This window comes from Punica granatum, chromosome 3 (assembly GCF_007655135.1).
Source record: "Punica granatum isolate Tunisia-2019 chromosome 3, ASM765513v2, whole genome shotgun sequence".
In the NCBI taxonomy this organism is placed as follows: domain Eukaryota; kingdom Viridiplantae; phylum Streptophyta; class Magnoliopsida; order Myrtales; family Lythraceae; genus Punica; species Punica granatum.
In genome coordinates this window covers 10,030,290-10,053,437 of record NC_045129.1, presented here as the reverse complement: position 1 = coordinate 10,053,437, position 23,148 = coordinate 10,030,290, and the positions used below count along the sequence as shown (strand labels likewise).

Here is a 23,148-nt window from a genome sequence, read left to right as displayed (position 1 = left end):
TTTTACGACAGAGAATTGGTAATCAACATATACCATACAATATATATAAATGAGTTGGGAGAAAAGAGTCGTGTTAATAAGCAATGAAGATATATTAAGATATATATATATATATATATATATATATATTGGCATATAAACAGAGTGGTAGATGTCGCGGAGGGGTAAAGATGGAATTCAAGCTTCTTTTCTTTTCTTTTCTTTTTTTCCCTTTTTCCCCAAGTAAACTGGGAGTCTATTTGGCCAGCTTTACTGGCTTTCTTACAAGGAATTTTCAGTGGATCCATCTCAGAAAGCTCAGTTAATGACGCGCTTTTGGTTCTCATCCCAAAAGTAGAAATGCCTGAGACGCTCCATCAATTTTAGCCGATCAGTGTATGCGACGTCTCCCAAAGACAATTGCCAATCGGTTGCGAGGTGTGCTGGCACATACATGATACTGCTGTTATTGCCCAAGAGCTCATCCACACCATGAACCACTTGAAGGGTCAGAAAAAGTTTATGACAATTAAAGGGGACCTTGAGAAAGCCTATGATCGTCTTTCATGGAGTTCTGTTCATAAAACCTTGCTTTTGGCAGGTGTGCCCGCAAATTGATGTCGAATTATCATGGACTGTATTACTAATTTACTACACCTACAATGCCGGTCCTACTGAAAGGGGAATTGACAGACTTCTTCACAACGGAAAGAGGCATCAGGCAAGGCTGCCCTCTGTCGCTATATCTATTTGTCTTATGTATTGAGATGCATGCACATCTTATAGAAGGCTCTGTGAGGGAGGGGAGATGGAAGGCCAAGAGAGTTGGGAGCCGAAGTCCAGGCATATCACATGTTACGTTTGCAGATGACCTCCTCCTATTCACGGAAGGATGAGCAGAGCAAATGACTATTATAACTAAGGTTTTGGACCATTTCTGGGCGATATCCGGGCGAAAGGTTAGTGCATAGAAAACCGTTATGTTTTTCAACCACAACATTCGCTGTGTGCAGACAGGGATAACATATTAAAGGTGCAAGCGTTTAAAGAGGTCTCCAAGTTGGGGAGGTATCTGGGTATCCCAATTATTCATGGGAGGTTCGGAGAATCCACTTTCAGCAAGTTATTGAGCGAACCCAGGCGAGACTTAATGGATGGGTGGCTTCCTTTCTCCCTATGGCAGGTCATTAGCTTGTTTCGGTCCTCCAAGCAAGCCTTAGTTACTCCATGCACATTTTGAAGTCTCCTGGCTATATTTGCCGATGAGCTTGATCGAATTTGTCAGAACTTCATATGGGGGCATTCAAAGCAACGCCAGAAGATCCATCTTGTTAATTGGTCTTCTATTACGCATTACGGTCTAGAATATTCTGTATATCATGTATTTGTGTATATTATCTACACTTTAGGCTAGCATCTTATCTTTCCTAGTTAGTTAGCTATCTTTCCTAATTAGTTGGCTAGACTTAGTCCTTATAAGGGCGTTCATAACTATCAATACAATTGACTTAGTCCATTCATTCAATCGACTTCCTCTCTCTTTTATCTCTCTCTTGGTATCGAATATTACTCGGCCTACTTCTAATGGAGGTTTGGGCATGACGAACCTGAGCATCTTTAATGACGCTCTTCTAAGTAAAATTGGCGGGAATATGATTATGAAGCCAAATGAACTTTGGTCGAGAGTCCTCAGGGGGGGAGTACATGGGTAGAATGCTTTCGGATTTCAGGTTTTCAATGGAGGCCACGGACTCATGGTTATGGAGGTGATTACAAATGCTTGAAACTCAGTTAGCCATGGAGTAGTTTGGATGTTAGGTAATGGTGCGTCTGCGAAATTCTGGGAGGATGCCTGGATTCCAGTTTGCCGGTCACTCTTGGATCTATCGACACACTTAAAGTGACTGCTTGTAAGCCCCCTCCATTACTGATGGAGATGACTGAATTTATTGGAAGCTTGAACTCTCGGGCTCCTTTTCAGTGGCGTCTGCATATCGTCTCCTGGCTTCAAGCTCGCGGGGATTGTAGAGACCAATATGGGCATCTATTTGGATGTGGCCAGGTCCATAGAGAGTGCGGTAATTTTTATGGCTTGCTGCCCACGATCGGTTACATACGAACGCATACAGAGCTCGCTGCTCTTTGGCTCCTTCCGGTTTCTGTCATCGTTGCAAGCAATCCGAGAAGACAACACTCCATCTCCCTCGAGATTGCCCTTTAACCCAAGAGATTTGGATCAAGCTGGTCCCAATGGTTCGGTCTCTCCCTTGTTGATTTGCTCTATCAAAATCTCCTTCCAGGTACGAATCCTCCCCACTGGTCACTATGTTCCTGGGTAGGATGTTGGCTCCTTTGGTCATGGCGAAACAAGGAACTCTTCGAGCGCAGGGCTTTACTTGACCTTCTGACCCTCCCCAGTCATCGGAGGATTACGGAGAATTCTAAAGTGGCTATGGAAGCTTCGGTTAAGGTACTAAATAAGCTAATGCGAGAATGGCGTTCGATTAAGTGGCTTCGTCCTCCTAATGGCTGGGTCAAGCTTAACACGGATGGCGCCTCGCAACCCGAGAACTGCAGAAGCAGATGGCTTGATTCAGGATGAAGATGGTCGATGGCTGGGAGGTTTGCTCAAAATATTGGGTATGCCACAACTTTGGCTGAGCTGCGGCAACTTAAGACTGGACTGAGCTCTCTTGGGCACTCGGGTTTAGAAGGGTTCTAGCAGAAGTGGCCTCTGAAGTGGTACACCGCCTGGCTTTGGGAGTCAGGGAGGTCGCACCTACTATTCTCCACTAATCCGAGCCATTTGCAGTCTTCTCGGCTAGGACTCAAAAGTTCACGTTGTCCATACTTACAAATAAGCTAACTCGTGTGGATTGGCTCGCTCGAAAATCTCTCTCTTGGGGTCTCAACATTTTTCATTCTCCTCCGGAGGGTAATATTTCCTTCCTTTCAAGTGATATCTCGGGGGGTCTCCATGCCCCATTCTTGTGTAATTTAATTTACTTTCATTGGGTTTCAGCCCCGATCCAATCAAAAAATATGTGAGAGGATTCATCCATCGAAATAAATGAAATGTGAAGATTCACAAGAAGGCGACTTTTGCTATAGACTCGAAAGGATGAATTTATATATATATATATATATGTATAGGCGGCTATGACATACTTCCATTTGAAAACTCTCAACTCATAAATTAAAATTAAGTTAAGCTTGAGGTGTATAGATGGAAGAACTTAATGCAATCCTAGGTTGACGTGGCATTATGAGGAGAGAGGTGGCTAAAGCATCTATCTATCTATCTAGTAAATTAAAATTAAATTATCAAATTAAATTAAAATTATATTATATTATAATTCGGCCACACATAAGTACAAGATGCTCGATGGGGATTATTATCTTGCATAATATAGGATATATCTTATGCATATTTCTCTTAATTGGTTTTGCTACTTTTTCCATATACTAGTTGGAAGGCCACGAGCATTGCATGTGGTGAGCATAGCTATGATTTCCAAGTGCGTATCGCTTATTTTTCAAATGTTAAAAGAAAAAAAAAACATAGGACGAAACCTCTTATAATTATCTTCTTCATTGAGATGGTAAACAAAAACATGTAATATAGCAATTGAAAAATAATCTCATTTGTGATTCTTGATATATGTGACATTATGAAGGCTATATGCGAAAGACGAATGCTGATACTATTGTCTCAAGTATCATAAGAAAATAATGCGCAGACCACAACTAATTAAGATGATTAATCTAAAATCAATATCCTTAAACAACATGAATGGATAGAGCCATGGCACAAGGAACTCGTGGTTTAAGAGAACAATGGAGTCAAGGACCTCAAAAAGTGTGAGAAGTCGTGCTCAAGGAACCGCTCCTGTTCTGTGTGCTCGAGCTTGGAATAAGAGAAGGAGGGGGTAGGTGTTTGATTTGGTTCGATGAGTTGATCGACATCAGGGAGAATGCCAAGAATGTACAAGATCTTTATATAAAAATGGCTGCCTCCGAATTGGGTATCTCTTATTATAGTGCTAATTTCGTACGGACATTCTGTGTGCTTTTCTTACATACGTCTCCTTGCCACGCGTAATCGTTATGTACGGTCTTCACAGGCTCCGATGGATAGATGAAAAGACAAGCGAGAGTCATGGTCATACCTGACCTGTTAGGAGCAGTCATCGTGGGAGTTATTTATGTCTTGCTCACGAAGAAGAAGAAACGACTTAAGCTTGGAGGTACATCGTAGACCTTTTGTGCGTTGTCAATGAGTTTGGAAAGAAAGAATTTCCATCCTAAAGTTGGGCAATTGCACATTTTGCAAGACAAATAATACAGGATCAACAAAGGCATGCCGACAATGACGAGGATCTCAAGCTATCGCTGTTCAGTTTTAATGCCGTAGCTGATGCCACATATATTTTCTCAAATAAAAATAAGCTCGGGAAGGGAGGCCACGGATCTGGTTATAGGATACTTTTAGGTGAAATGTTTTACAGGGTAATTTTAATTACACGTGCCGATTCGATCTCTTTATTAATTGTTATCCCGGCATTGAGTTTGGAAGGGTAGTTCAGGGACGGACAGGATATAACAGTGAAGCGGCTGTCATAGGAATCCAAACAAGGGGTGGATCAATTCCAATCACTGTATGATCCTTACGTCGAGAATGTCCTTACGAATCAATATGATGAGTGAACCATGGTCTCAAAAAATTTGCCAAAGCAGTTTACGGGATTGGCCCCAACTACGACTCTTGGACAAAGGTCAATACCATGGAATATGTCAAAAGCGCATTAGCAGAACTCTACGGGACGGCGACCTTCTAGCATTCTATTCGAATAACTGCTGTATCACGAGACAAGTTCATGCTCTTCCAGGGACCTAGGAAGACGTCTTAGCTCGACCTTGAATTCAACCAGCGAAAACCCGAACAGAAGTAACAACCGCAGCATTCTCTCCTCATCCCCCGACTCCAGATCAAAGTTATCGAAGACTATGTTTAGTACACCATTTGAAACCATCGTGTGCATCCTCCGGGCCCTGTACTTCCGGGATTATCAGGTCGTGCTCTGGTGGAAGGTCCTGTTAAATGCAGAGATGCATTTCTATAAGAGGTAATGTGGGAGGACAATGCCCGGTTTTAGAAATCGCTGTGCCTGATTACCTTCGTTATGTTCACATCCGTGAGACGTTGAAAGCAACCCAGAAGATAGAAGAGCCATGCTCCTCCTTTGAACTCTTCCTCGAGATGGACCCTGAGACGGACTGGAAATTTGAACCGAGGGTCGTTGGCAAAGTAAAATTGTATATCACGAGCGTCAGGCCGCTCCACGACTTCACCATAAAAGGTGGTCGAACTGGATCCAATGATGCAACGATACACATGGAAACCATAGCCCCTCCAGAACTCGTCTGCCCGGCCATAAGTCTCATCACGCGAGCAAAACGCATACGCTGCTCCACTTGAGAACGTGAAAGTCTTGAGATTTCTTGAATTTACCAGAATCTTGAATCCACCCCTCCACCAGCTGGGCCTGAGACGGGGCTGCAGCTTCTCCACGGATGGCGCGTTGATGTGCAAGTAGTCCACTGTTGGAAGTAAGGGCATGCTCCTCTTGCGTCAGTGTCTGCACTGAACGACCAGCCCGGAACTGCCCTGATACGGTGAGATCCTTAACGCTCAAGCAATCCCAGAGGAATCCATCCAAGACGTCTTGATCCAGGTAGTCTGCCCCAAAGACTTGTTCCAGGTAGTCTGCACCAAAGACTTTCAGGAGGTCCATTCAAGAAGGCTGCTTCTTCTTCTTGGGTAGAATGTAACTTACAGAAGCAGCGGAAGCTGTGGCTTTTTCGGATCGAGAGAGAGAGAGAACGTCGGGTTTAGCTCATGGAACGCGGGAAGCTGTGGCTTTTTCGAGAGAGAGAGAGTATGACTCGGCCGCCGGTCTCCGGTCAGGATGCTCTTTGCGTTGCATTAGTAATGCTTCATAATTTTCTTTTCCTTTTTTTCCTTTTTATGAGAGAGAGTGAGTGTGACAACCGAGTCCGCTAACATTGTCATATAATGAATAGTGAGGCTGAGTAATTCTTTTTTTTCTTTTTCTTTTTTCGAGAGAGAGAGAGGTAGAGAGGGAGGATGGCTCAGCCGAGTTGCGTTCCATTGATAAGTGACTAGTAAGGGTTCATAATTCTTTTTTTTTCTTTTTTTCCTTTTTATGAGAGAGAGTGAGTGTGACAGCCGAGTCCGCTAACATTGTCATATAATGAATAGTGAGGCTGTGTAATTCTTTTTTTCTTTTTCTTTTTTCGAGAGAGAAAGGTAGAGAGGGAGGATGGCTCAGCCGAGTTGCGTTCCATTGATAAGTGACTAGTAAGGCTTCATAATTCTTTCTTTCTTTTTTTCCTTTTTACGAGAGAGAGTGAGTGTGACAGCTGAGTCCGCTAACATTGTCATATAATGAATAGTGAGGCCGCGTAATTCTTTTTTTTCTTTTTCTTTTTTCGAGAGAGAGAGGTAGAGAGGGAGGATGACTCAGTCGAGTTGCGTTCCATTGATAAGTGACTAGTAAGGCTTCATATTTCTTTTTTTTCTTTTTTATTTCTTTTTCGAGGGAGAGAATGACTCAGGCGAGTTTCATCGAGTTTGACTCAGCCGGGCTCTGGTCAGTATGCTCTTTGCGTTACATTGATAAGTGACTAGAATTGATGATCCACGATGTAATCATGGAATTATTGATCCTCCACAGCGGATAGTCAGAGCTTGATGGATCCGGTTGTTTGAGCGTCCCGTCTATGAAGCCAATCTTGTTCTTTGCTTCTAGCGCCCTGAGCATTGCCTTCAACCACATCTGGTAGTTTTCACCATTGAGCACGATAGTGACAAGGGCCGTCCCCGGATTATCCGAGGTGCTGAGGAAGTATAGCGATGTCACATCGATTGATTTGGAGGTACTCATGATCTCTCTCACTTTATGGATCTTAAAGCTCTAATACCATATGAAATTTGAAAACAGAGAAGGAGATGGACAAATAATTGAATGGAGAAAAGTTATTATTTTATTCTTCTTTTCTACACTACTGGTACATCCTGATCATATATATAAAAATCTCATGGTGTACAAAGGGAAGGTCGTACAAGAGGAAAGAAGAAGAGAAAATCATGGTACAAGATAATAATAGAATGAAAACATATCGGGAAAATGAGATCTTCCCTAATCCGTCAAAGACTTCCCTAAAGTATCGAAATCTCCAATACCACTGTTGGGGTAAGGGCATGCTCCTCTTGCATCAGTGTCTGCACTGAATGACCAGCCCGAAACTGCCCTGATACGGTGAGATCCTTAACGCGCGAGCAATCTCGGAGGAATCCATCCAAGACGTCTTGATCCGGGTAGTCTGCCCCAAAGACTTGTTCCAAGTAGTATGCACCAAAGATTTTCAGGAGGTCCATTCAAGAAGGCTGCTTCTTCTTCTTGAGTAGAATGTAACTTACAGAAGCAGCGGAAGCTGTGGCTTTTTCGGCTTCGCTTTTGATTGAGAGAAAGAGAGAGAACGTCGGGTTTAGCTCATGGAAGGCGGGAAGCTGTGGCTCTTAGTAATGCTTCATAATTCTTTTTTTCTTTTTTAGAGTGAGTGTGACAGCCGAATCCGCTAACATTGTCATATAATGAATAGTGAGGCTTCATAATTCTTTTTTTTTTCTTTTTTTTTGAGAGAGAGTGATTATGACAGCCGAGTCCGCTAACATTGTCATATAATGAATAGTGAGGCTGAGTAATTCTTTTTTTTCTTTTTCTTTTTTCGAGAGAGAGAGGTATAGAGGGAGGATGGCTCAGCCGAGTTGCATTCCATTGATAAGTGACTAGTAAGGCTTCATAATTCTTTTTTTTCTTTTTTTCCTTTTTATGAGAGAGAGTGAGTGTGATAGCCAAGTCCGCTAACATTGTCATATAATGAATAGTGAGGCTGCGTAATTCTTTTTTCTTTTTCTTTTTTTGAGAGAGAGAGGTAGAGAGGGAGGATGGCTCAGCCGAGTTGCGTTCCATTGATAAGTGACTAGTAAGGCTTCATAATTCTTTTTTTTCTTTTTTTCTTTTTTACGAGAGAGAGTGAGTGTGACAGCCGAGTCCGCTAACATTGTCATATAATGAATAGTGAGGCTGCGTAATTCTTTTTTTTCTTTTTCTTTTTTCGAGAGAGAGAGGTAGAGAGGGAGGATGACTCAGCCGAGTTGTGTTCCATTGATAAGTGACTAGTAAGGCTTCATATTTCTTTTTTTTCTTTTTTTTTCTTTTTCGAGGGAGAGAATGACTTAGGCGAGTGTCACCGAGTTTGACTCAGCCGGGCTCTGGTCAGTATGCTCTTTGCGTTACATTGATAAGTGACTAGAATTGATGATCCACGATGTAATCATGGAATTATTGATCCTCCACAGCGGATAGTCAGGGCTTGATGGATCCGGTTGTTTGAGCGTCCCGTCTATGAAGCCAATCTTGTTCTTTGCTTCTAGCGCCCTGAGCATTGCCTTCAACCACATTTGGTAGTTTTCACCATTGAGCACGATAGTGACAAGGGCCGTCCCCGGATTATCCGAGGTGCTGAGGAAGTATAGCGATGTCACATCGATTGATTTGGAGGTACTCATGATCTCTCTCACTTTATGGATCTTAAAGCTCTAATACCATCTGAAATTTGAAAATAGAGAAGGAGATGGACAAATAATTGAATGGAGAAAGTTATTATTTTATTCTTCTTTTCTACACTACTGGTACATCCTGATCATATATATATAAATCTCATGGTGTACAAAGGGAAGGTCGTACAAGAGGAAAGAAGAAGAGAAAATCATGGTACAAGATAATAATAGAATGAAAACATATCGGGAAAATGAGATCTTCCCTAATCCGTCAAAGACTTCCCTAAAGTATCGAAATCTCCAATACCACTGTTGGGGTAAGGGCATGCTCCTCTTGCATCAGTGTCTGCATTGAATGACCAGCCCGAAACTGCCCTGATACGGTGAGATCCTTAACGCTCGAGCAATCTCGGAGGAATCCATCCAAGACGTCTTGATCCGGGTAGTCTGCCCCAAAGACTTGTTCCAAGTAGTCTGCACCAAAGATTTTCAGGAGGTCCATTCAAGAAGGCTGCTTCTTCTTCTTGGGTAGAATGTAACTTATAGAAGCAGCGGAAGCTATGGCTTTTTCGGCTTCGCTTTTGATTGAGAGAGAGAGAGAGAACGTCGGGTTTAGCTCATGGAAGGCGGGAAGCTGTGGCTCTTAGTAATGCTTCATAATTCTTTTTTTCTTTTTTAGAGTGAGTGTGACAGCCGAGTCCGCTAACATTGTCATATAATGAATAGTGAGGCTTCATAATTCTTTTTTTTTCTTTTTTTTTGAGAGAGAGTGATTATGACAGCCGAGTCCGCTAACATTGTCATATAATGAATAGTGAGGCTGCTAATTCTTTTTTTTCTTTTTCTTTTTTCGAGAGAGAGAGGTAGAGAGGGAGGATGACTCAGCCGAGTTGCGTTCCATTGATAAGTGACTAGTAAGGCTTCATATTTCTTTTTTTTCTTTTTTTCCTTTTTATGAGAGAGAGTGAGTGTGACAGCCGAGTCCGCTAACATTGTCATATAATGAATAGTGAGGCTGCGTAATTCTTTTTTTCTTTTTCTTTTTTCGAGAGAGAAAGGTAGAGAGGGAGGATGGCTCAGCCGAGTTGCGTTCCATTGATAAGTGACTAGTAAGGCTTCATAATTCTTTTTTTTCTTTTTCTTTTTTCGTGAGAGAGAGGTAGAGAGGGAGGATGACTCAGCCGAGTTGCGTTCCATTGATAAGTGACTAGTAAGGCTTCATATTTCTTTTTTTTCTTTTTTTCCTTTTTATGAGAGAGAGTGAGTGTGACAGCCGAGTCCGCTAACATTGTCATATAATGAATAGTGAGGCTGCGTAATTCTTTTTTTTCTTTTTCTTTTTTCGAGAGAGTGAGGTAGAGAGGGAGGATGACTCAGCCGAGTTGTGTTCCATTGATAAGTGACTAGTAAGGCTTCATATTTCTTTTTTTTCTTTTTTTTTTCTTTTTCGAGGGAGAGAATGACTTAGGCGAGTGTCACCGAGTTTGACTCAGCCGGGCTCTGGTCAGTATGCTCTTTGCGTTACATTGATAAGTGACTAGAATTGATGATCCACGATGTAATCATGGAATTATTGATCCTCCACAGCGGATAGTCAGGGCTTGATGGATCCGGTTGTTTGAGCGTCCCGTCTATGAAGCCAATCTTGTTCTTTGCTTCTAGCGCCCTGAGCATTGCCTTCAACCACATCTGGTAGTTTTCACCATTGAGCACAATAGTGACAAGGGTCGTCCCCGGATTATCCGAGGTGCTGAGGAAGTATAGAGATGTCACATCGATTGATTTGGAGGTACTCATGATCTCTCTCACTTTATGGATCTTAAAGCTCTAATACCATCTGAAATTTGAAAATAGAGAAGGAGATGGACAAATAATTGAATGGAGAAAAGTTATTATTTTATTCTTCTTTTCTACACTATTGGTACATCCTGATCATATATATATAAATCTCATGGTGTACAAAGGGAAGGTCGTACAAGAGGAAAGAAGAAGAGAAAATCATGGTACAAGATAATAATAGAATGAAAACATATCGGGAAAATGAGATCTTCCCTAATCCGTCAAAGACTTCCCTAAAGTATCGAAATCTCCAATATCACTGTTGGGGTAAGGGCATGCTCCTCTTGCATCAGTGTCTGCATTGAATGACCAGCCCGAAACTGCCCTGATACGGTGAGATCCTTAACGCTCGAGCAATCTCGGAGGAATCCATCCAAGACGTCTTGATCCGGGTAGTCTGCCCCAAAGACTTGTTCCAAGTAGTCTGCACCAAAGATTTTCAGGAGGTCCATTCAAGAAGGCTGCTTCTTCTTCTTGGGTAGAATGTAACTTATAGAAGCAGCGGAAGCTATGGCTTTTTCGGCTTCGCTTTTGATTGAGAGAGAGAGAGAGAACGTCGGGTTTAGCTCATGGAAGGCGGGAAGTTGTGGCTCTTAGTAATGCTTCATAATTCTTTTTTTCTTTTTTAGAGTGAGTGTGACAGCCGAGTCCGCTAACATTGTCATATAATGAATAGTGAGGCTTCATAATTCTTTTTTTTTTCTTTTTTTTTTGAGAGAAAGTGATTATGACAGCCGAGTCCGCTAACATTGTCATATAATGAATAGTGAGGCTGCGTGAGGTAGAGAGGGAGGATGACTCAGCCGAGTTGCGTTCCATTGATAAGTGACTAGTAAGGCTTCATATTTCTTTTTTTTCTTTTTTTTTTCTTTTTCGAGGGAGAGAATGACTAAGGCGAGTTTCACCGAGTTTTACTCAGCCGGGCTCTGGTCAGTATACTCTTTGCGTTACATTGATAAGTGACTAGTAAGTCTTCATAATTATTTTTGTTTCCTTTTTTTTTTGTTCATAGGGATTAGGGAGCATCACATAACTCAAGCACAACTTTCCATGCCCGTAAGCCGACTACCCTCTAGTCTGAGATAATCGAAACACCTTCAAAAACCATAAATAATTCCAAACCCTTCAAATTGAGAGGTCTAAAATGATTTTTATATATCTTTATTAAAAAATTAATAATTTAAAATTTTGACTCCAAATCAAATTGAAAATAATAAATATAATTTAATCAGATCCCTTCAAACCCCTTAATGAACTCTATTCAAATAAAGTCTTTGAAACATCTTCATAACCCCTTAAAACCATCATTCTCCTTTACTCTTCGTAACTCTCCGGACCCCTCCCCCTCCGAACCCTTAATGAAGAATATTCATCCAAACATAGTGCAAATGTAAGTGCATTTGATTGGCTCAAGAACTCTTGATGTTTACAGTTACGGATTATCTATCATTGGCGGCAGTTGACGCTGGGTGTACAGCCTTTGTGCACTAGTAGTTATGTATGCTCCGTTTGTTTTCAAAGTCGTGATTTAAGTGTTAACTTTAACTTTAACTCAAAACACTATACAACAAAACACACATTTCAAAAGTCAAATTGATGGGCCCCATATATTATTAAAATACAATCCCATTACAATTAATTATCTCTACCTTCCATTCATTTTATATTTCAAAAGTCAAACTGGTGGGCCCCATATATTTTTGTCTTCTTCTACAATCACAATCACAATCACAAATTCGTGACTTTAACTCCGAAAACAAACGTATTGGTAGCGTTTTACAGCAGTTTTGTGTATTGATATCAGATAATATACGCTCCATGTCTCGTTAGTATTTTTCTTAGGTGTATCCTATCGTAAGCTTCTGATGCTCTTGCACCAAATATATGCGTGCTTGTATTGGATGACCGATGGCGCAAAGTCAAACTAGAAAATCCGGCCCCCGATGTTATTGTGGATGACAGCTCATAATTGAGATTAATTTTGGAAATTCATAAATCAAATTTGAGGTCTCTGTTGGAGTTCATAAACTGTAAACTGATCTCGTTGTCAAGTTAAGAAATTTTATGACTTTATATACTAACTAAAAGTTGTCCACAAAATCATACATTAACATAATCCATATTATGTATGAATATATACTAATATATATATACTTATTTTGATGTTAATATTTATTTATGAAATATTAATATTTATTTTTAAAAATTTTGAGATTATTAAATAATATCTATACATATAATAAAATTTTCTCATTTATTTCAAATACATTATGTTATATAGATTACAAAAATTAAAGAAATCAAGAAATTGGATTTTATGTTGAGATATCTTAACAAAATATTTTTATTAAAAATAATTTCGAAAATAAAAAAATTCAAAAAATCTAGAAAATTCCATATATCTATAAAATATTATCTAATCTATTTTTAAAAAATAGATATCTATAAAAAATATAAATTCATGTTCACTTTTTCTTATTATATATACTAAAAGTCGTCCACATAACTATATATTAATATATCTATATTATGTATGAATATATAATAATATATACTTATTTTGATGATAATATTTATGTGATGAAATTTTTTTTTTTTTTATTCCAGTTGAGTTTGGAAGGAAAGTTCAGGGACGGACAGGATATAACGGTGGAGCGGGGGTCAAAGGAATCCAAACAAGGGGTGGATCAATTCCAATCACTGTATGATCCTTACATCGAGAATGTCCATACGAATCAATATGATGAGTGAACCATTGTCACAAAATTTACCAAAGTAGTTTACTGGATTGGCCCCAACTACTACTCTTGGACAAAGATCAATGCAATGAAATATGTCAAAAGCGCATTAGCAGAACTTTACGGGACGGCGACCCTCTAGCATTATATTCGTATAACTGCTGTACCTGGAGACAAGTTCGTGCTCCTCCGGGGACCTAGGAAGACGTCTTAGCTGGACCTTGAATTCAACCAGCGAAAACCCGAACAGAAGTAACAACCGGAGCTTTCTCTCCTCATCCCCTGACTCCAGATCAAAGTTATCGAAGACTATTCAATTCGTACACCATTTGAAACCATCGTGTGCATCCTCCGGGTCCCGTACTTCCGGGATTATCAGGTCGTGCTCTGATGAAAGGCCCTGTTAAATGCAGAGATGCATTTATATAAGAGGTAATGTGAGAGGACAATGCCCAGTTTTAGAAATCGCTTTGCCTGCTTACCTTCATTATGTTCACATCCGTGAGACGTTGAAAGCAACCCAGAAGATAGAATAGCCATGCTCCTCCTTTGAAGTCTTCCTCGAGATGGACCCTGAGACGGACTGGAAATTTGAAGTGAGGGTCGTTGACAAAGTAAAATGGCATATCACAAGCGTCAGGCCGCTCCACGACTTCACCATAAAAGGTCGTCGAACTGGATCCAATGATGCAACAATACACATGGAAACCACATCCCCTCCAGAACCCGTCTGCCCAGTCATAAGTCTCATCGCGCGAGTAATACGCATACGCCGCTCCACTTGAGAACGTGAAAGTCTTGAGATTTCTTGAATTTACCAGAATCTTGAATCCGCCCCTCCACCAGCTGGGCCTGAGACGGAGCTGCAGCTTCTCCACAGATGGCGCGTTGATTTGCAAGTACTCCACTGTTGGGGTGAGGGCATGCTCCTCTTGCGTCAGTATCTGCACTAAACGACCAGCCTGGAGCTGCCCTGATACGGTTAGATCCTTTACACTCGAGCAATCCCAGAGGAATCCATCCAAGACGTGTTGATCCAGGTAGTCTGCCTCGAAGACTTTCGGGAGGTCCATTCAAGAAGGCTTCTTCTTCTTCTTGGGTAGAATGTAACTTACAGAAGCAGCGGAAGCTGTGGCTTTTGTCGGCTTCGCTTTGATAGAGAGAGAGAGAGATAGAGATAGCGAACGTTGGTTTAACTCATGGAAGGCGGGACGCTGTGGCTTTTCGAGAGAGTAAGAGATAATTATCTTAGAGCGTGTTTTCTTTGATGAAATCAGTTATAAGGATGCACAGTACATATAATGTTATGGATTGAACCAAATAGAGAGAGATAGACAGCAATAGCAGACCACCTCCATTCATGGATGATCTGGTTAGATCAGTAAGGAAGCAACTGACGCATGCTTTTGTTTTCCCGCGTCATGATCTGTGTGAGACTTCTTAAAATATTACCTTTAATATATATATTTGTATCTTCTCGGCGCTTTTTGAATAAAAGTTATTATCCGGTTAACAATCAAAAAGAAAATTATAGCATAACAAAGTATAGATTCAACTTACATACTAAAAAAAAGGTATCAGTTGAAATTATAAAATAAGAAAGTGTAAATAGAAAACTACCATAGATACAATGGTATCAAGATAATAGCTTGTGAGTTTCACGGTATTTAAGGATTTTTCGCTATAATGCCGGGTGACTTGGTCTCTCCTATATTTCATCTTTGCTCCCCGTTCCCAAGCATCCATGCCTGCCTTGAGAGCTCGCCAGTTAGATGATCCCTTCCAAGCTAGCTTGTGCTGACCTTTGGTGTGTAAATCTGTGCTTGAGCAAGGAAGCCCAAGTGGCAGATCAATTTAGTAGTAGCACGATCCACTACACCCCCAAGGATAGCTCGATTCATCACTTCCATTCTCTTGAGGGCTAGACCTCCCAGGACCCAGCTGTTCCTTAGGAAGGGTGATCTTTTCTCAATTTGCCAAAATGAATTTTCCATTACCCCGTAGTTGAGCCCCAAAGAAAATATCTGCATATATCTTATCTGCCATATCCGTTCCGTTGGCTTCTTAGGGAGGTAGGTGTATTGCATATAATATTGGGGAACACTTGCCAAAGTTGATTGTAATGAGCGTGATTTTGCCTGCTTCGGAGAGAAGTTGCGATTTCCAACCCGATAGGTGTGATTGCATCTTTTCAATAACAAGGAAGGAAAAATCCTTCTCCTTTATCATAGAAAGGCTGATGGGAAATCCCAAATATTTCCCCAAGAACTTCATCTTCTGTTTCCTCGATATTTTTCAGTGAAAGTGTTACGTTCGCTGGTCGTAGTGTTCTTCAAGAAGATAATCTTCGACTTTTGAGGGGCTTATGCTAATGCCTGACTCTTTCCATAATTCCTCCAGCACATGAAGCATGGCGTATTGGGTCGAGGAGTTGGTGTGGTGTCTCCTAGCAAGATGATACCATCAGCAAAATAGCAAGTGGGAGAAAGCAGGGCCACCTTGAATCAGTTTCAGAGCTTTCTATCCTTCCCCCTCAACAGCTTCCTCGATTTGATTCGATAAGTACTCCATGCAGAGGATGAAAATGTAGGGGACAAAGGGTCGCCTTGTCGGAGTCCTTTAGACGTTGTAAAGGGATTCCAGAACTCCTCCATTCAACAATATGGAGATCTTTGTAGTCAATACACAAGTCATGATGAGCTGAATCCATCTCATTGGGCAGTTGAAATAGATGAGTACTTTCCGAATGAATCCCTGCTCAAGCCTGTCGTACGCCTTTTCGAGGTCGAGCTTTAGGGTCATACACACCTCCCCTTCGTCCTGTCCAAGTTTTGAAGTGCTGATTTATCTCTCTAAAGATGACAACATTGTACGCCACCCTCCTACCAGGAACAAAGCTGCTTTCGAGCGGTGATATGAGGTCGGTCAGGTCAGGAATCGACGGAGTCTAGCCACTAGTACTTAATTTGGAGATCACCTTATAAGCTAAGTTACACAAGCTAATGGTTCTGTATTTGATTAATGGTTTCAGGACAATTGCATTTGGGGATCAAGACCAGGAGGGTGTGATTGAGGTCAGCTGGTGAGGTGGTTGAGTTAAAGAAGTTCTCTCGACTAAGGACAGCATAGAGGCTCGGACTGTCTGCCAACACCTCCGGTAAAGGTAAGGGTTTAAACCATCGGGTCCAGGCGACTTGTAAGGTTTCCTTGAAAAGACTGCCCCGATGAACTTCCACGGCAGAGTTTAGGCATAAAAGCGTGTCTTCCCAGTCTGTAGGGCAGCTGCGATACCATCAAGGTCCATCTGGGGGTCTCCTATTTGAGAAGTTCAGCTCTGAAGTAAACAAGTTGCGAAAATGTGCTTCGAGCCTTCTTTTTAAAGAGAGGAACGTGCGACAAGGTAGTTGTTATTGGCTCCTCCAACTCAGACTTTAGACACCGGATCCTGGAAATTCCAGGTGAATAGCCACATGGTTTCGAACCAAAACGGTCATTGTAGTTGAAGCTGAGTTGAAGGGTTCATTGATTTATGCCCATGGACGGCTCAAAGAGGGTATCACCTGTAGAAAATGTCTCCACCTCGTCCTCCTGGATCATCTGCCAGCACCCTACAAATATGTGGATTTGCTCTATCAGAGGACTTGTCATCAGCAACACCAGATTCGCTCTATAAACTACCGTGGAAAAAAAAAAAAAAAGATTCACCCTATAAACTTCACATATAAAGAAAACGAAAATTAAGTTTCACAATTTAATACCAAAATAATAACAATAATAATAATCACAACAAAATTTTTCCTAGAACCCGATGACAACGCATAAACAATTCCAGCACAAATTGTCGATGCAAAAAAAAAAAAAAAGTCCATGTCATTAAAAGGACAATTTTCATGCAAAATAAATGAATATATACAAATCAAATAACCAAGTCACCGAAAGTGCCTACAAAAATAAAATTTTAGCTTGCTATTTATTGATGTAAATGATCTTCCCGCTACTCTCTATAGTTTGCTTTTTATTTTTGTTCATTTGGTTGTTTGACCTTTTATATATATATATCGTCATCTTCTTGATGCTTTTTGAATGAAAGTTATTATCCCGTTAACAATCAAAAAGAAAATTATAGCATAAGAAAGTATAGATTTGAATTACATACTAAAAAAAAAAGTATCAGTTGAAATTATAAAATAAGAGAGTGTAAATAGAAAACTACCATAAACACAATGGTATCAAGAGATTAGCTTGTGAGTTTTACAGTATTCAAGGATTTTTTTGTTACAATGCCAGCTGACTTGGTCTAGTGAGGGAACGATACCGAAACTTCTTGACTTCGAGTTTGCATAACCGCTATTCTCATAACCTAATCATCAAACCAGCAAAGCCTGGCTGTTAAGGTTTTGGGACGGTGGCCTTGATGTTACGAGGACTTCGAATTGCCTCTCTCGTGCAACTGTTGTACCTTTATGCCGAGATGAGGGGTTGCCAATGTCCAGGAGCGTGACTGTCTACTACTCCAAATCCGCTATTAAAAAAAAATCAAAACTTTGCAAAATTTTCACTAATTAAGGAAATAGGGAGTGGGACTCGAACAGGTCCATCAATGGGTAGGTCCAATGAAAGCAAAGTTTCAAGGATTTGACTTTTATAGCCATCGTCGTGGCTGGCGGTTCCCCCTCGTCTTCTCTCTCTCCCCCTCTCTGTATATAAATGAAAGCAAACTAAAAACTTCCGCGAAATTCTCTCCCTCTCTCTCCGTCTCCGTCTCTTTCTTTGTCTGTGCGCAAACGCTTATTGCGAGAATTCCGTTGAGATTCAGATCTCAGAGGACAACGAAGGGGAGAGAGAGAGAGAGAGAGAGAGAGGGAGGGAGGAGGAACACGGGACTCGCCTGATCCATTTTGGTTCGTGTAAAGCTTGATCGAGAGAAGAAGAGCTATAATCTGAAGAAATGGCGACCGTGTCCCCTCTCGCCAAGTACAAGCTCGTCTTCCTCGGCGATCAGTCCGTCGGAAAAACCAGCATCATCACCCGCTTCATGTACGACAAATTCGACACCACCTACCAGGTCCCACTCCTGCCTCCCGATTCCATTCCCCGTTTCTTGATCGTCATTTGAACGTGCAGGATCGTCGAGATCTAGGTTTTTTTTATCGTTTTCGCGTGATTTTGGTCTTATGTAGGAGGGGATCCGTTGTTTCTATTTGTAAATTTCGCGCGGAAATGGCTTTCATTTGTTTCTGGCGGGGGATGTGTATTGAGAGGATGTATTTGACTATTGCTTCTGTTTCGTTAAGCGGTTATTGACATCACCTAGCCTTGTTGAATCTGACTTTGAATCTGAATACATGCAATCGAAGAAGGAGATGTTTCATACACAGGCAATTCAATGTTTATCGTTATGAAAGCTTGAGTCTTTGGACATGTAATGGAAGAGAGATATGCTATGCGATTCCCTGCTGGTACTTGCTTGGTTCGGCTGATACATTTATCATGTTATTAGATTGCTTTCTTCGGTTTCGAGATAAATTATCGATGTTGAATCACCATATAGGCAGGGCTGCTAGGATTTGGCTCGTTCTTCGGCAGGGCATCATCAAGTACCTATTTTTTTCGAATGAATTGGTTTCCTGCACGCTGGAGTGTAACTGGGGAATCTAGTCTTTTATCCTAGGCAGCAAGCCCATATTTCACTTTGAATTGGTCATGATGTTGCAGAATGTACAGAGTCCGGGAATTTTTTATGATAGAATCCTTTATTTGCTTATTATTTTCTTTTCATATGTGAATTGCAGGCTACCATTGGAATTGACTTTCTGTCAAAAACGATGTACCTTGAAGACAGGACGGTTCGATTGCAGCTTTGGTACAGTTTCATCTTTTTTTCACCCTCACTTTCTAAGCATTAAGATGCAAGTTTTTCTAATTCACTTGTTTCTTATGAATCTCAGCTCATTATATTCATGATTTAATAAGTTTCTCTTTTGCAGGGATACTGCCGGACAGGAGAGATTTAGGAGTCTCATTCCGAGCTACATAAGAGATTCTTCTGTCGCAGTCATTGTTTATGATGTAGCGAGTGAGTATTGGTGTGATTTGGAAGATTATTTTCTCTTTCACAATTTCTTAGTCATTGAGCAATTCCTTTTAGCAATTAGAATTTCTGTTGGAGAATTATGAAGAAAAATTTAGAATGTAAGCCAGAGATTCTTAAAGGATCTTTTGGTTGGTGATAGAAGTGACTCACATTTGGTTCATATCATCATGTGCCTGTGCTTATATACTATAAAAGGAAGCTTCATACAAGTGTTATGTCTTACCCTTTGATTTACTGTCTCCGCTAATACTTGGCGTATTGCTGTCTCAACTATCTTCTTACAGATAGGCAATCTTTTCTCAATACTTCAAAGTGGATTGAGGAGGTGCGAACTGAACGAGGAAGTGATGTGATAATTGTCCTTGTTGGAAATAAAACCGATCTTGTTGACAAGAGGTGAGGAACTATTTAAGAGCTAATATTGTCTTGACTTCAATATGGTCCTTAAGACTATGCATATCACAATGTTCTTCAGCAGTTACTTTCTGAATGTACTATTTTGTATTAAATTTTATCATCTTTTATCTTTGGCATTTTGATTATGATTTTGAAGAGTAGGTGCCTATTAGGCAACTGCTTGACACTCTGAACTTAGAGGAATACAAATTCGTATATTGTAATGATATCTCTGATGTTGCAGGCAAGTTTCAATAGAGGAAGGAGATGCCAAGTCCCGAGAGTCCGGAGTCATGTTCATTGAAACTAGTGCAAAAGCTGGATTTAATATTAAGGTAATGAAAGAAATCCTTCCTCTCGCAAAATGCTAACCCTTGTGCCCTAATCATGCAAAATGCTACGAAGCAGATTAATCTTTGATCATGTCCTGGTGGAATTATCTTTCTTGCCCATGCATTAATTGAATTGCACAATTGCAGCCTTTGTTCCGCAAGATTGCAGCTGCTTTGCCTGGGATGGAGACACTTTCCTCGACGAAACAGGAAGACATGGTCGACGTGAACCTGAAGCCCACCAACAACTCATCCAATTCGGAACAGCAAGGAGGTGGTTGTCCATGTTAAGAGATTTTTTTCTGGTGGGGGGGAAACAAAAGTTCGAATTGTCCATTTTGCGAAAGACAGAAGGTATATTAGATGTTTCTGAATATGCACAGATGCTTGCTCATCTACACAATAGGTCCTCTGTGTCTTTTGAAAAATATTACCTTTTTTTATGTTGGACTCAATCTAATTGTATTTACAGCTTTAGAAATCCCATAGAACTTCAAGGAAACACTTGTTGGGTGGCTCACTACAATGCGATTTTTTGTTTGTGCAAACTATGTATAATTTTTCAGCCCCTTTGTTTCACCTCCTATCACGTGTCACATGATCAGAAAGATGACTTCCAACTTGATCGCTCATCAGTCTCTTAGTCTCTTCGGCGTAATGAAAATTTGATAGACATTTACGCAGAATATGTAGTACGGCAGAGCTCAAACTTTATGTACAGGAAAAACATAGTGCATAGAGGAACAATTAAAGTGAATTACAGAATCAATCGAGGACAGCAGTACAAAACACCCAACCGACTCGAAGTGTTTCTGCATTGAGAAGCAAGATTACCAGTTGCGTGTGGAGGCATCACCATTCTGCCTAACTTTCAGGGTCAGGTAAATTAGAACCAACGTTCCCAAGCTTGACCTGAAATGAAACAAACAAGAATGCAACGGTAATTGAGAAAGCAATTCACGGATTATCTGATTTAACTCCAAAAGTCCTCTTCAAGTTAGAGCTTACAGGATTGAGAAGAGGATGACAACTTTTCTTGAATCGAATGAAGCAGCACGTTTGTATCTCCTCCACCTGTTATTTGACATGTCATGAGCCCTTTCCGTCACTGGTCTCTCTGCAATGTTCAGAGGGAGAATGAACCTAAGTCCAACTACATAAGCGGGTCTAGTGATACGGAAATCTAACACAATAATAAATAAAATCAATTGGTGCATTATTGTTCTGTTAAGAGACATGTTCCTAACTTATCAAAAAATAAAAAAGAGATGTCCCGAAAAAAGAGATTCTACGGCACAATATTTGCACCATAAATCATAAGACTGATCCAACAAACAATTATAAACAAGAAAATAGTTGACACGCTGAAAGTCGATTGTTTTCATTACTCAAAAACTGTAGAAAGGAGATGGTGTTTAGGTGCCGCAGCATACCTTTAGAGCTGAATTTCAGAAGCATTGTGCTGTTGTCCATCAGAAGTTGCATTAACTTTTGACCTGTCTTCAAGCTAACCTGTCTCCTCAAAACCCTGTTCATATTCTGCAAAATATCGGATAATAACATAAGAAATAGATAGAACATAGCCTCTCATTGAGGCAACCATTCAGAAGTGAATTAAAGGCTTGAAACAAAAGATCCAAAAAAAGAGACCATCGGTAGGTTTCTATTGCCACTGACTATGATATGAAGATTATTTTTTATCAGCAGAAGATGGAGAAAATGAGAGAATTTCTCTTACAGAGAGCAAACCCTCATTGTTCATGCTTCCATGCTTCTCATTGTTGGACTTAAGCATCCCATAGTTGTCCTTCTCAATGTCTATGTCCACAATGCACGGAGAATAAGCGTCCAAACTTTCAACTTGATAATCAACGAAGTCTTCACAATCCAATTGGGCATCCAAGCACATACGATCTTTACAGGGCTCTTGAACTTCTAACAAGCCCAGAGCAGCCAGTTGTGATGCACAGTCTGTGTCGACGCTGTCTTCCTCAGGCAACAATGAAATACTATACACGTCTTGCCCCTGGATGAAAATTAAAACTTACTGATTTAACCGATGATACAAGCAATGCATGACAAATCGACTTTCCGGCAAAAGGAAGATCTGATCTGAAAGAGCTAAACCATAAAATTCTGCACCTACCTGTGAACTGTGTAACGGACAGTTAAGTCTCATCGGAAGTGACCCGTCCTCGAGGTATACCGGCAACACATCTGACATTTCAGTCGAAAAGACATCAGCCAACACGCTCATAAGACAAAGTTCAGAATCCGAATGCTGAAAGAACTCGGGAAAGCTCGTTACCAACAGAATAGTGCTGGTTGACATCGTCGAAACTCGGATTTAGAATCTGGAAGCATGGACAACTGATAGGAGCGTTGGCATTGAAATCACCATCATTAACACCCACCAAGCATACTGTATCCTGTCAATTTCACATACGAAAAGGTCATACCGGAAATAGAAGATACGAGATTTCACTTGAAAAGCCAAGCTGATGCTTAAATGGTCAAAAACAGAAATTTTCCGCCGGGGAAGATCAAATCTCTCATCTAATCAACAGCATTGCTACGGAATCAACTCCAGCTCAGTTCTAACCCAATTCCGATAACTAAGGCTCATTCTTGGACGAGGCTACGGGCTGGGAGCCACACTGCATGCAAATCAAATCATCACTGCGAGCACCAAATTAGAGCCACGGAGAAGCAGAAACCTCACCTGCTCGGAGGAAGCGGCCGCCATTGCAGCTCAGAAGGAGAAAGAGAGCTACTGGAGCCGAGGAGATGGCCTTCGGATGGGAGAATCTAGCGTAGGTCCACTACCAGGAAACCCACGGGCGATGCTTAGACAATACGACGACGACTGACCTCAATTTATCCGTTAGAGAGAGAGAGAGAGAGAGAGAGAGAGAGAGAGTGGCGCGATTAGCCGGAAAAGGTCGAGGATGAGATGACTGCAATATTTGCTGACTGCGACAGGTTTTATCGCGGTTTGACCAGAATGCCCCTGGGGGGTTAAGGTATTTACGGTTGCTCTGTTTATGGCATGCTGAACTACCACTACCATTATTTTGCTGGGATTCTATTGGTTGGGGCCATTTGCCTCCCAGATTATTACTA

The 23,148-nt window shown here is 40.9% G+C and overlaps 2 protein-coding genes across 4 annotated transcripts; one reads left to right on the top strand and one right to left on the bottom strand.

The window, feature by feature from the left end:
* Nucleotides 1-17,896: 17,896 nt before the first annotated feature.
* Nucleotides 17,897-20,593, top strand: LOC116201188 (ras-related protein RABH1e). Its single transcript, XM_031532327.1, has 6 exons — nt 17,897-18,268; nt 18,996-19,066; nt 19,191-19,279; nt 19,582-19,693; nt 19,938-20,028; nt 20,173-20,593. Exons 1-6 carry the CDS (start codon nt 18,152-18,154, stop codon nt 20,314-20,316), a joined length of 624 nt encoding a protein of 207 aa, XP_031388187.1. The 5' UTR covers nt 17,897-18,151; the 3' UTR covers nt 20,317-20,593.
* Nucleotides 20,594-20,673: 80 nt separating this feature from the next.
* On the bottom strand, nt 20,674-22,929 carry LOC116201187. Of its 3 annotated transcripts, none has more exons than XM_031532325.1 (8): nt 22,748-22,902; nt 22,628-22,682; nt 22,334-22,454; nt 22,172-22,242; nt 21,764-22,051; nt 21,459-21,564; nt 21,034-21,142; nt 20,681-20,937 (listed from the first exon to the last, which is right to left on the bottom strand). In XM_031532325.1, the coding sequence occupies exons 2-8, from the start codon at nt 22,649-22,651 to the stop codon at nt 20,856-20,858; spliced, it is 801 nt and encodes a 266-aa protein (XP_031388185.1). In that variant the 5' UTR covers nt 22,652-22,682; nt 22,748-22,902; the 3' UTR covers nt 20,681-20,855. The 3 variants fall into 3 exon arrangements, with proteins under 3 accessions (XP_031388184.1, XP_031388185.1, XP_031388186.1); XM_031532326.1 differs by having other exon boundaries at nt 22,628-22,704; nt 22,748-22,900; XM_031532324.1 differs by lacking the exon at nt 22,628-22,682 and having other exon boundaries at nt 20,674-20,937; nt 22,748-22,929.
* Nucleotides 22,930-23,148: the final 219 nt, after the last annotated feature.

Excerpts from the sequence above, each read along its gene's own strand:
- LOC116201188 (XM_031532327.1), top strand. The coding sequence starts at position 18,152 with ATGGCGACCGTGTCCCCTCTCGCCAAGTACAAGCTCGTCTTCCTCGGC. Across the intron at positions 19,280-19,581 it reads CATTGTTTATGATGTAGCGA|ATAGGCAATCTTTTCTCAAT; the intron begins GTGAGTATTGGT and ends ATCTTCTTACAG. Across the intron at positions 19,694-19,937 it reads ACCGATCTTGTTGACAAGAG|GCAAGTTTCAATAGAGGAAG; the intron begins GTGAGGAACTAT and ends CTGATGTTGCAG.
- LOC116201187 (XM_031532324.1), bottom strand. The coding sequence starts at position 22,771 with ATGGCGGCCGCTTCCTCCGAGCAG. Across the intron at positions 22,455-22,747 it reads CGGCCGCTTCCTCCGAGCAG|GATACAGTATGCTTGGTGGG; the intron begins GTGAGGTTTCTG and ends TGAAATTGACAG. Across the intron at positions 21,565-21,763 it reads ACAATGAGGGTTTGCTCTCT|AATATGAACAGGGTTTTGAG; the intron begins GTAAGAGAAATT and ends GATATTTTGCAG.